Genomic DNA, 12,559 nt, shown 5'->3' with positions numbered 1-12,559 from the left:
CTCAAATACAACATCAGTGTAGCCTTGTGGACGACTGACCTGTGGGAAACTTGATTAGTACATTTATATTTCAGGATATAAGTATATAACTATGCCAGAGAGAGAGAGAGAGAGAGAGAGGAGTAATCACAGCATATCCCCAAAAGAAACTCAGCTATCTTGGATCTAGTCCCCTCATTTTACAGATTTTTGGACATTTTTGACAATAAGACTGCAGCGCTGTTTGTAACTCTCTGCCTCTTACCTGAAGACTCAGTTTAACAGACATACACCAAGCACCATGCCGTGCAAGGCGCTGCGGGGCACACTCAGATCCAGGCAGTAGTGTCCTGGTAAACCAGCACTCCAGAAAACGAAGACCTGATTTATACCATTTGCCGATTTTTTGTGGTGTAAATATTCCCACCATGGCTGATTGCAAGCTATCAGTGGTTTAGCAACTAGCTCATAAAAATCCCGAGTGTTTAGCTGCCCTGGGATAAACACTTAAGGATGAGGAAATCCAAATTGCCCCAGATAACAGCCCGCACCAACCCTCAGCTCCGTGTGTGAAACCACGTTGGGCCTTCCAGCCCCGCTGCCCCTCAGCCAAAGTGCGCCCAGGGGAGACACGCACAAAAACCTCCCAGCCAAATCCTGAGAAATAATAGGTTGCTGCTTTAAGATAATAAGTTTTGGGGTGGTTTGTTATACAACAATAGTTAATTAACACCCATAGAGGAGACTACATGAGGAAGCCTGTTTGGGCCTTCCTTTCTTCTCTGTTGAATTCCCAGGCCTGTTCCCAAGCTATTGAAAGTCTCAGTCTTTACCATGGTTGTGAGGATTAAAAAAATAAATACATAAATAAAAAGAAAGTCCGGGTCTTCCTTTTTGCTGCACTAAGACTTCCCGGATACCTGCTGTTAAACATAAGCACTGGCAGCGCCTGGCTCTTGCCCCTTGGAATGTGCTGCCAGTCCAATTTCTAATAAGACTGGGGGGCTGGACAAAGTGACGATCGTATTTATAGGCAGTTGTTTTATGAAACTGTGTTTTCTTGAAAAGCAAGACTGACGATCTCATCAAGTGAGGGGAATTAGGACCACCGTAAACAGGACCACCCAAAGGCAGACAGAACATTTAGTGACATCCTCCTCATCTGTTTCATTTTCTCTTCTGGACACCCACATTTCTTATCTGTCCCGCCATCAATAATAGACTTTGAACAACTATAACTGATGTGTTAAATATTTTATTTTTATTTTTATTTTTATTTTTTGTTTGTTTTTCAGCTCATTAAGGGGGTACAAAAGATCAGGCTATATATACATTGCCCATGCCTCCCCATCCCCCCGAGTCTGAGCTTTAGTTGTGTCCATTCCCCAGACAGTGCACATCACTCTCATCATATAGGTGTGCACTCCTCCCCTCCCCCCACCCCATCCCCCCCCAGAGAGAACTTCAAACGTGTCCATTCCCCAGGCAGTGCGCATCGCACTCATCAAGTAGGTATACACCCATCCCTTCCACCCAGCCCCGACCTCTGTCCAATACCCAGTTGGTGTGAATCCCAAATGTGCACTCAGGGAAACCAGTTTGCTGGTGAGTACATGTGGTGCTTGTTTTTCCATTCTTGGGATACTTCACTTAATAGAATGGGTTCCAGCTCACTCCAGGAGAACCAAAGAGATGCCATATCGCCATCATTTCTAATAGCTGAGTAATATTCCATGGTATACATATACCACATTTTGCTAATCCATTCATGAATCGATGGGCATTTGGGTTGTTTCCACATCTTTGCGATTGTGAATTGTGCTGCTATAAACATTCGGGTGCAGGTGTCTTTTTTATAGAATGACTTTTGTTCTTCTGGGTAGATGCCCAGTAATGGGATTGCTGGATCGAATGGTAGGTCTACTTGAATCTGTTTAAACCTTAGGTCAGAAACTATTAGAATTCTAGAAGAAAACGTAGGTAAGACTCTTACAGACATTGGCCTAGGCAAAGAATTTATGAGGAAGACCCCTAAGGCAATCACAGCAGCAACAAAAATAAATAAATGGGACCTGATCAAATTAAAAAGCTTCTGCACAGCCAAAGAAACAGTCACAAGAGTAAATAGACAACCTACAGAATGGGAAAAAATTTTCGCATACTACACATCAGATAAAGGACTGATAACAAGAATCTATTTAGAGCTCAGGAAAATCAGTAAGAAAAAATCGAACAACCCTATCAAAAAGTGGGCAAAGGACATGAATAGAAATTTTTCAAAAGAAGATATAAAAATGGCTAACAAACATGAAAAAGTGTTCAACATCTCTAATCATCAGAGAAATGCAAATCAAAACCACAATGAGATATCACTTAACTCCAGTGAGAACGGCCTTTATCAAAAAGTCCCAAAACTATACATGTTGGCATGGGTGTGGAGAGACAGGTACTCTCATACACTGCTGGTGGGACTGTAAACTAGTGCAGCCCCTGTGGAAAGCAATGTGGAGATACCTTAAATATTGATTTGAGTAGCAATGACCCAGGGTCCCTGATCTCCCACTCCCTTCCTAAAGCCAGTATTTTCTGCGGTTTTTCCTTCTCTTTCTGGACACTTGCAGAAAGAGTTGGACTCTAAAGGAATTTTTTCTACTAAATATTTCAAAATATAAGAACTGTCCCCTTGGCCTGTGTACCTTTAACTTGTGTGAAATACTGGTGATTTCAAAGTATCAGAAACCAGGCAAGAAAAAAAAAACTCTTCAAAAAACCCATTTCCTAAATAAAAGCTATGAAGTAATTATCACAAAAGTTAAGATAGTGTCTTCTCCTGCGAGGTGGGAGAAGAATAATGAAAGGTGGGGTGCATAAGGGAGAAGCCTGCAAGAAATATTCTAATTCTTACCCAGGTAGTGGGGTCCCGTGGTATTTGCTCTATAATAGTATTTTTAAGTATTCGTGCAATTTTTATGCTCTCTGTGAATGTAGGTTTTATTTTATAATAAGAAAAAAATAGTTTAAAAATAATGCATTCTGCATTCTGCTTTCTTCTTGTATATGGGCTGGGAGCTTGTTAGAAATGAAGACTCTTGACCCCACCCAGACCTACTGAACCTACTGATCTGCTGGAGGTTTGTCTGCACATTAAAGACTGAGCAGGCAGGCACGGTGGCTCACACCTGTAATCCTAGCACTCTGGGGGGCCGACGCGGGAGGATTGCTTGAGCTCAGGAGTTCAATGATAGCCCAAACAAGAGTGAGACCCCGTCTCTGCTAAAAGTAGAAAAAAAAAGCCGGGAGTGGTTGGTACACGCCTATAGTCCCCGCTACTCAGGAGGCTGAGGCAGGAGGATCGCTTGAGCCCAGGAGTTTGAGGTTGCAGTGAGCTACAATGACACCACTGCACTCTAGCCTGGGTGACAAAGTGAGACTCTGTCTCAAAAAAAGAAAAAAAGACTGAGCAGCACTGAAAGTCACCTTATCCTTCCGCCTAAGTCTCCTCTGTAAAAAGGGCATAATAATACAGATCTTACAGATCTGGCCTCCCTTCCAGGCTGCTATGAGGTGGGCAGGAGATAATATACATGAAAGCACTTTGAGAAAAACAGTAAAGTATCATATAAATTAGGTCTTGTTATCACCTTGGGATAGAGTCCTGAAAGAATCAGTTGCAAAAGAGCAAACAATTGTCATCATCCCCTTACATTTCATACTTTCTGGAGTCTTTCCAACTCCAATTTCCTGGCAGCCTGTGCTTCCTGCTTCTGCTTTGTTAAAACTTGCTTTCCTCCCCGCCTTGAGGGTATTACCAGCTTCACAGCCAGATGCAGGGTCATCCATGCCCTTTGCAAGGTCTCTGGAGAAGATTACATCTTTCAAAAGGCACTGGCGTCCCCAATTTAACTTTCTGAGAAATCAAATCCACATGTTTGGCTAAGCCTGCTGTATGACAACAGCGTCTGGCCTCACCTGGACCAAAGCTGAGCTCCGGCAGGAACTGGGAACACCAGGCAGGCAGGCCTCAACACTTTCAATTGCTCATGGCTCTTGGTTTTATTTTAAGTTTTTGAAGTTTTAAAAGATTTTATATTCTCAGGCTGGGCACAGTGGCTCACACCTGTAATCCCAGCGCTTTGGAAAGTCGGTGCGGGTGGATTGATTGAGGCCAAGAGTTCAAGACCACCCTGAGCAAAAGCAAAACCCCATCTCAACAGCAACAACAAAAATGGAAAAATTAGCCCAGCGTGGTGGCACACACCTGTAGTCCCAGGTACTTGGGAGGCGAAGGCAGAAGGATCCCTCGAGCTCAGGAGTTTGAGGTTGCTGTGAGTTCTAATGATGCCACTGCACTCTAGCCCAGGACATAGAGCAAGACCCTGTCTCAAAAAATATATATATACATTATTTTCTGTACAAAGAGCTAGCATGTTTCTTTTGTTGGGTAGATGTCTTGGATAATCCATTCAAGGAAGATCATTTAGTCCAACTCAAAGCCTATATCCTTCACATACTGATGGAAACACTGGCAGCAAGTATTGAGGTTGTATTTCCAGGTCAGACCATGCTGGTTTGAGCAGATGCGGCAAGAGCAAGAACCCTGGCAGAATTTTCTTAGGTGGCTCCAGTAGAGCTGCTGATGGCCCATCTCTTAAAAGAAGCAGTGATCCTGTGCACCGCACATTGTGATTCAAAAACATTGGTGGTGATGAATTTGTGTATTATTTGAAATAATACATTCAGTCTTCTAAACTTCGAAAAATACTAAAACAGTTTACAAAAGGTCCAAATGGACAGGTAAGTAAAGTATACTTATTGGTGGGGTTTTCTTGCATTAGGGTCCGTCTACTGAGTTTCAGGAGTTAACATGACACTGGTATTTTAAGGACACAGTACATAAATGCTCCAGTAAGTTGTGCTTAATTATACATTCATCTCAACACATACTTGAAGGCCAGTCTGTACTTGGTTGTATTTGTGTTCTGTCAATATAATATGGGGAGATATAGAGGTATGCTTGTGTGTGTGTAATTTTTTTGATGACCACATTTAAGAAAAAGGAAAAAAAAAAAAGAAAGAGAGGGAAGCTGTGTGGTGAAATAGTTAAGAACTTCCCCAGAACCCAGGTTCTAGAGTTAGACCGTTTGGGTCCAATCCCAGCACTACTAATTCTTAGTTGTGAGACTTTGGGCAAGCTACCTAACTCACTCAGCTGGATGTAAATGTTCTCTTCTGTACAATGGAGGAAAAAAAACACACAACCTGTGTTACAGATTTATTATGAAAATTAAATGATTTAAAACATGTGCCTGGCATGTAATAAGGGCTCCATGAATGTTAATTGTACAATGATTAAAGGAAGGGACTAACCATCAACTTTTTGGGAACAAAAGCCCATCAAACTTGTTAATAATGTCACTATCATGATTATTGATACTCTCTTGATGACAGAAAATAATGCACATAGCAGGCCTAAACTACTACGGGGAAAAGGCCTGCTTTCAAGGTTGGCCCTTGACTGGTGCCAGGGAGGGAACTTAGATTTTGCGTGAGTTTCCACCGTTAACTGGTAAGAGTGGCTCATTGTGCTTAGACTATTTGTGCAAACAATATGGTTTGTGCTGAACACCTGCGTTCCCTCTGGGACTCTGGAATTTGCATATATGCCAGGTAGAGGCTGCCTCCGTGACCAGCTGTGAGTACGACTGTACGCCAAGTCCTGTGAGTCCTTTTAGTGAATCATCAAACCAGGGCGGCAGGGATGGGGGGGGTTTAGGCATCTGCCTGCATAGTACTGAACTGGTTACCTCTGAAGGAAAGATGTTTGCTTGGAAAATACTGATAACACAGCATTATCTAATTTAACTGGGTGAATGAACATATTTTCATAAAAAGACTCAGAAATATAGGATCTAGAAAAAAATATTCTTAAATGAGTAAAGGATAAAGATGCCACCAAGCAGCATTCTGTCCTCAGTGACCCTTCTCCAAAATCATAAAGATATTAGGCATCTTCAGCACTGTGAAAGTTAGCTGTAATGTATACAGGCAGCTGAGAGGAGCCATACTGTGATAGACTGTTTTGAGGTCACTGTACTTTAAAAGCTCTCTAGCTCCCACCTACACACACACCATCCTCCCAATAGTCTTGATTTCCTTCCCAGTGTGTCTGAAGCTAATTTTGGTATTCACTCACAAATTCTGTATGTTCTGAGAGTTAAATGTAAATGTATCATATTATAAATGTTTCTAGACTATTTCAGCATCAGTTTGAAACATACTCATTCAACAAGAATTAACTGAATACCTTCTACATGCCAAGCAGACTTGTAAAATTCTTTGGTTTAACATGAACCCTGCAGTTTTTATTATGATACCGCAGAATGCAGCTTAAAATCCCTTGTTAGGCAAACCTCTCAAAACCCTGTGTTTTATTTTCTGTTGAAGATGGTCAACAAAAGTATGTATTTGGGTGATGTTGTTTGTGCTGGCCTTTGTATCAAATGAACTAGTCAAGAGTATTAATTTCCATCCCTTTGCTAGAATGCAGATTTCCCATTAAAAAAGCAAATCTTTCATTTAAAAAAGGTTTAATAAAATGATACTTCTTTCCAGCTGGTTAAATGTAAAACACTGAAGAAAAAGTTTCATGCAAGACTCTTCTCCAAGTCTAAGCTAGAGCATGTTCATCTGCGGGTGAGCTGACTGCGTTGGTATTTAAGTCACACCCGCAAGCATTTGTCCACGCTTGGGAGGGAAGCAAGTCCACGTAGCCCTCCTGGTCTGCGCAACCATGCGGGCAAGACTGCTGTCGCATTGTTTCTGCTGCCGACGGCCCTTTCCTGTGAGTGCTGACAGATTTCAGGAAAGGGCTGTGCCAAAACTGTTAGTATTTTCCTCTTCAGTTCTCAAATTGAGACATTCGCTGATCCTCTCATGACTCCACTCTTTCTATTTTTTAAGGAAATTTAGAAGTCTATGTTCTATAACTGGCAAAAATGGTAGAGACAGACAGTAAATGCATCCAGCCACAAAAGGGAGCAATGTATTAAGTCAGTATTTATCTACTGAGCATTGGCACCGTTCTGGGACAGAAACAAAAACGTAAAGTGTGTCCCTTACCCCCCAGGAGTGTATAATCAGGTTGACCATATTAGACAAGGCTTTTTGGTCTCAATGAACAGAAGGCCACTGGGCTGGCTTATGCAAAACCAGGGATTTATTATAATCCAGGGAAGGAGAGTTTCTGGGTCTCATTGAGGGACGGAAGCCTAGAACCGGATGCCAATAAGAAGCAGTGTTGCTCTCCTTTCTTTTGGAGGCCCCAAGTCTCTCACCGCTGCGTTTTCTCTGAGCCTCTACTTCATGCTCTTTCCCTGCTGACCAGCTGAGACAGCTTGTTGTACCTGCGATGTCACTTCTTCCTTCTATGAGAAGAGAGTTTTAGCTGAACACAGGGCTACTCAGCTAAAGGATACACTTTCAAGCCTCCCTTGCTGCTAACTGCAGGCATTTACTCAGCTCTGGCCGATGTGATGTGGTCAGAAGTGATACATACAACTTCAAGGTTATGCTCTTAAATAGAAAGGAATGAACTCCTTCCTTCTTTTTCCTCCTTGCTGCCTAGGTGTGAATAAGATGACAGGAGTTGAAGTCATTGTCCTTGACCTAGAGATGGAAGCTGCAGGTCAAGGATGGCAGAGCAACAAGGTTGAAGGAGCCTAGGTCCCCAACTGCATGGAGCTAATGTGATTATTAGTCCTGCCTCAACTGCTTAGGTTCAGCCTTTTACGTGAGAGAGAAAAAAACAGTTCTATCTCGTTTGAGCTGGTGTTATATTAGGTCTTTGTTAAAGAAGCCAGAACCTGTAACCTAACTAATACAACCTGTTCTCTGCTTTTCTGCATATAAGATGGAAAATGACCACCCTAGTCCTCTAAATTTACAAGATTTCAGGTGAAGTGACCAACAAGAATTTCAACTTCAAATACAGATGTTAAGAGAATCAATTGGCCCATCTTCAGGCTTCTCTAATCAGCTAAACTAAGAGGGGAGAGTCAAAGAATACAAGCCTAGCCGCTGGGGCTCCCGCTGTGGGTGAGGGTGAAGTGGGGGCATCATTCTCCGTGGGAGGTCACCTATTTTATTGACCCATGCTTCTGTATGAGACCAACCATTCCTAGAGGCATTTATGTATTATTTTATTATTTTTTTATTTTTGTTTTTTTGTTTTTTCTTTTTTTTCCCAACTCACTCACCCACCCACCCACTCACTCTCCATATTTTAGAAATAAATAATTTATAATGTATAAAAGCCAAACCTTGCACTAAGCAGAGTAGTGAGAAGAAAATCTCAGAAATTGGAAGGGAAACCAACATCTCTCTCTCAATTAATAAGGTCTCCTGTGGATATCAGTGTAGACTGGTTGGCTTGGGGGTGACCTTTTCCTCCCATACGGATCTTCCAAAGCTGCTTGGTCTGTCAAAGAAGATGACGGTCCCAAATAGAGAAGAAAGGCTCTTTAGTCAAGAGTATTCAGAACTGTGTTCTACTGCTATACTTTGAAATCAGATGCAATTAATGTGCTTAGATAAGATCTATTTGGTAGGTACAAGAGAGTTTTAGACGAGAGGAATGTGTCTTAGTCAGTTCAGGCTGCTTTAACAACATAACATAGATTGGGTGGCTTATAAACAGCAGCAATTTATTTCTCACAGTTCTAAAGGCTGGCAGTTCAAAGATCAGGATGCCAGTATGGTTGGGTTCTGCGGAGGGCCCCCTTTCTGGCTCACAGACTGCTGACTTCTTTTTGTATCCTCACACAGTAAAGAGAGCAAGCTAGGTCTCTTGCCTCTTCCAAATACTGTCATATTGGAGGTTAGATTTCAAAATGAATTTTGGAAAGATGAGCATTCAGTTCATAACATTCCACCCATGGCCCCCCAAAATTCATGTCGTCAAATTCAAAATACAGTCAATCATTCCATCCCAGCAGCCCCCAGATTTTTAACTCATTCCAGCATCAACTCTAAAGGCTGATGTCTACAGTGTCACCTAAATATTATCTAAATCAGATATGGGTGAGACAGGACAATACAATTCATCCTGAGGCAGAATTCCTCTGTAGCTGTGAACCTATAAAACCAAACAAGTTATGTGCTTCCAGAATACAACAGTGGGACAGGCATAGGATAGACATTCCCATTCCAAAAGAGAGAAATAGGGAGGAAGGTAGGGGTGATGGGTCCCAAGCAATTCCAAAGCCTAGCAAGGCAAATTCCTTGGATTCTTAAGACTCAAGAATAATCCTTCTGGGCTCCATATTCTGTCTTCCAGGCTTAGTGGAGCAACAGTCTGCCTTTGGGAGACTGTGGTGGCTGTCTCATCTTCCACACCCACTGAGGCTGTGGTTCCTACCCTGTGGCTCTTCCAGGCAGGAGTCCTGCCCCCAGAGTTCTGTAGGTAGGGACCAAGTCTACCCTACACAGCTTTGGGTGAAGATCATCTGGCCTGTTGAAAACAAGGTGATGCCCCACTGCCATTTTGAAGTGAGGAGGCAGCCCTGATGATCCTGGAATCACCTTCAGGGTCGCTCTTCCTATGTCTTGAAGAATAGTGCACGTTTGCAGCCAAATTGCTCTATGGTACCATCCTGTAAAATCCAAGAAGTCTGATAACCTTCCTTCATTCCTTCCCTCTCTTTCATCTTCATTTTAACTGGAAGTTTTCTGCTAGGGAGCTGATTAAGTCCATGATTCACACCTAAACTAATCTCCTTATTGAACTGTTGGCTGTCCATACCCTGAGTTTTTCTCTTCCAAACATGCTTTCTCATTTTTTGCAATATGGATAGGTTAAGAATTTTCCAAATCTTTAAGTTCTAGTTCCTTTGCTTAACAATTCCATCTTCAAGTCATTCCTCTCTTCTCAAATTTTGCTATTAGCAGTTAGAAGGAACCAAGCTGCTTCTTCAACACTTTGCTTAGAAATCTCCTTAGCTAAATATCCAGTTTTATTACTCACAAATTCTATCTTCCACAAACCACAAGACCATGAACACAATTCAGCTAAATTCTTTGCCACTTTAGGATTATCTTTCTCCATTGTCCAATAACATGTTCCTCATTTCCATCTGACAGCTCATCAGAATGCCTTTACCATCCATATTTCTACCAAGATTCTGTGCCTAACTATGTATGCATTCTCTAAGAAGATGGAAGATTTCGCTATAGCTCTTCTCGCTTTTCTGAGCCCTCACCAGAATTGACTTTAAACGTCCCTTCATGACAATCTCAGCTGCTTATAGCATGCGCTTTGAAAACTCTTCTAGCCTCGGCCCATTACCCAATTCCAAACCTGCTTTCACATTTTTTAGGTATTTGTTACAGCAGTACTCCACTTCTTGGTACCAATTTCTGTCTTAGCACAGGCTGCAATAACAAAATACCACAGGCTGGAAGGCTTTTTTTCTTTGTTTGAGATAGGGTCTCACTATGTTGTCCAGGCTGGTCTTGAACTCCTACCCTCAACTGATCCTCCCACCTCAGCCTCCTAGGTAGCTAGAATTACAGGTATGAGCCATTGTACCTGGCAGACTGGGAGGCTTACATGACAAACACTTATTTCACATAGCTCTAAAGATCGGGAAGTCCAAGATCAAGGTGCTGGCAGATCCAGTGTCTGATGAGTGTTCTTTTCCTGGTTGCAGAGTGCCAACTTCTTGTTTATCCTCTCATAGAGTAAAGAGAACAAGCTGATTCTCTCATGTCTTCTTATAAGGGCACTAATCCCATTCACAAGGGCTTCCCCCTCATGACCTAATCACCCCCCAAAGGCCCTACCTTCTAAAGCCATCATCCTGAGGATTAGATTTCAACATGAATTTTCAGGGGACACAAACATTTAGTCCATAAAAGAAGGAGTACAAAAAATAATAATTATCATTATTCTTTTATTAAGCAAATGCTTATTAAGCCCCTGCTCAGTGCCAGGGGCAAGAGACCAAACTGAGTTAAGTAACACACAACTAATAACTGGTTGTGCTGGGTTTGACACAGGTGTGTCTAACTCTGAAAAATGGGCTCTGGAGAGAATTCTTATTAATATCACCACACACCTTCCCTTTCTTTTTTCTGTTTTTATTTTAATATGGTCATCACAGATATAAAAGAATTAGACTCTAAATTTAAGGAGCACACAGTCTAGCAAAAAGAGAGACTATACGATAATACAATGCATTAAGTTCTATGATAGAGGCCAGGCGTGGTGGCTCATGCCTGTAATCCTAGCACTCTGGGAGGCTGAGGCAGGAGGATCACATGAGGTCAGGAGTTTGAGACCAGCGTGAGAAAGAGTGAGACCCCTGTGTCTACTAAAAATAGAAAAAATTATCCAGGCGTGGTGGTGCGTGCCTGTAGTCCCAGCTACTCAGGACGCTGAGGCTGGAGCATCGCTTGAGCCCAGGAGTTCAAGGTTGCTGTGAGCTAGGTTGATCCCATGGCACTCTAGCCTGGGCAACAGAGCAAGACTCTGTCTCCAAAAAAAAAAAGTTCTATGATAGAGATTAAAAATTAAAAAATCACAGGAACCCAGAAGTATGTATTTAATCAGGTTAGAGGAGGGCAGGGCAAGGAAGGCTTCCTAGAGAAAATGACTGATGAGCTTGGTGAAAGAGAGCCAAGTGGAACAGAAGAGGGCCATATGGAAAAAGGTTTTCTGGATACAGCTGTTTTGCTAAATTACTAAAAGCAGGCCATTGACTAGAACATAGAACATGAGAACCTTTTTCTCCAGGCTAGTCATCAGTAATACATTCTATGTGAAGAGGGCTTTGTAAACTCAGATGTCTGGAGTTCATCCTGAAATCATAGGTGAGTCCCACAATGGAAAGACAAGGCTGGTTATGTGGCTATCCTTGGGCACATGTGGTTTCAGTTAAATAAAAGACATAAGAACATCTGGGCGCGGTGGCTCATGCCTGTAATCCTAGCACTCTGGGAGGCTGATGTGGGTGGATCGTTTGAGCTCAGGAGTTCGAGACCAGCCTGAGCAAGAGCAAGACCCTGTCTCTACTAAAACTAGAAAGAAATTATATGGACAGCTGAAAATATATATAGAAAAAATTAGCCAGGCATGGTGGCGCATGCCTGTAGTCCCAGGAGGGGACTCGGGAGGCTGAGGCAGGAGGATTGCTTGAGCCCAGGAGTTTGAGGTTGCTGTGAGCTAGGCTGATGCCACAGCACTCTAGCCTGGGCAACAGAGTGAGACTCTGTCTCAAAAAAAAAAACATAAGAACAAACATCTTAACTTTTCCTGAATCAGTTCAGATAATAAAACCCAAGCAGGGCAAACTGTGACTTTCAAGATACGGACTTTGTCTTGCTCACTGCTGTCTCCTCAGAATCTAGGACAGAACCTGGCACAAAGCAGACACTCAACAGGTCTTTGTTGAATGAATGAGTGAATGAATTGGATGAAAAGATGTGTGTATAGTAACAGCACCATTTGCCAACATCTGTTCATCCTTTGTGGGTTGACACTGATGAGAATAGTATTTTTGGCTCACATCTGAAGGAGCTAGTA

At 42.3% G+C, this 12,559-nt stretch overlaps 1 protein-coding gene across 1 annotated transcript; it reads right to left on the bottom strand.

Moving 5' to 3' along the window:
- Positions 1 to 4,456: 4,456 nt before the first annotated feature.
- Positions 4,457 to 12,358, bottom strand: LOC138389708 (small ribosomal subunit protein uS14-like). Its single transcript, XM_069478251.1, has 2 exons — positions 12,350 to 12,358; positions 4,457 to 4,624 (listed from the first exon to the last, which is right to left on the bottom strand). Exon 2 carries the CDS (start codon positions 4,622 to 4,624, stop codon positions 4,457 to 4,459), a length of 168 nt encoding a protein of 55 aa, XP_069334352.1. The 5' UTR covers positions 12,350 to 12,358.
- Between the last annotated feature and the right edge of the window lie 201 nt (positions 12,359 to 12,559).

The sequence above is a fragment of the Eulemur rufifrons genome, chromosome 8 (assembly GCF_041146395.1).
Source record: "Eulemur rufifrons isolate Redbay chromosome 8, OSU_ERuf_1, whole genome shotgun sequence".
NCBI classification, from domain to species: Eukaryota; Metazoa; Chordata; class Mammalia; order Primates; family Lemuridae; genus Eulemur; species Eulemur rufifrons.
This window is presented reverse-complemented; position numbering and strand designations above follow the sequence as displayed.

Excerpts from the sequence above, each read along its gene's own strand:
- LOC138389708 (XM_069478251.1), bottom strand. The coding sequence starts at position 4,624 with ATGGGCCATCAGCAGCTCTACTGGAGCCACCTAAGAAAATTCTGCCAG.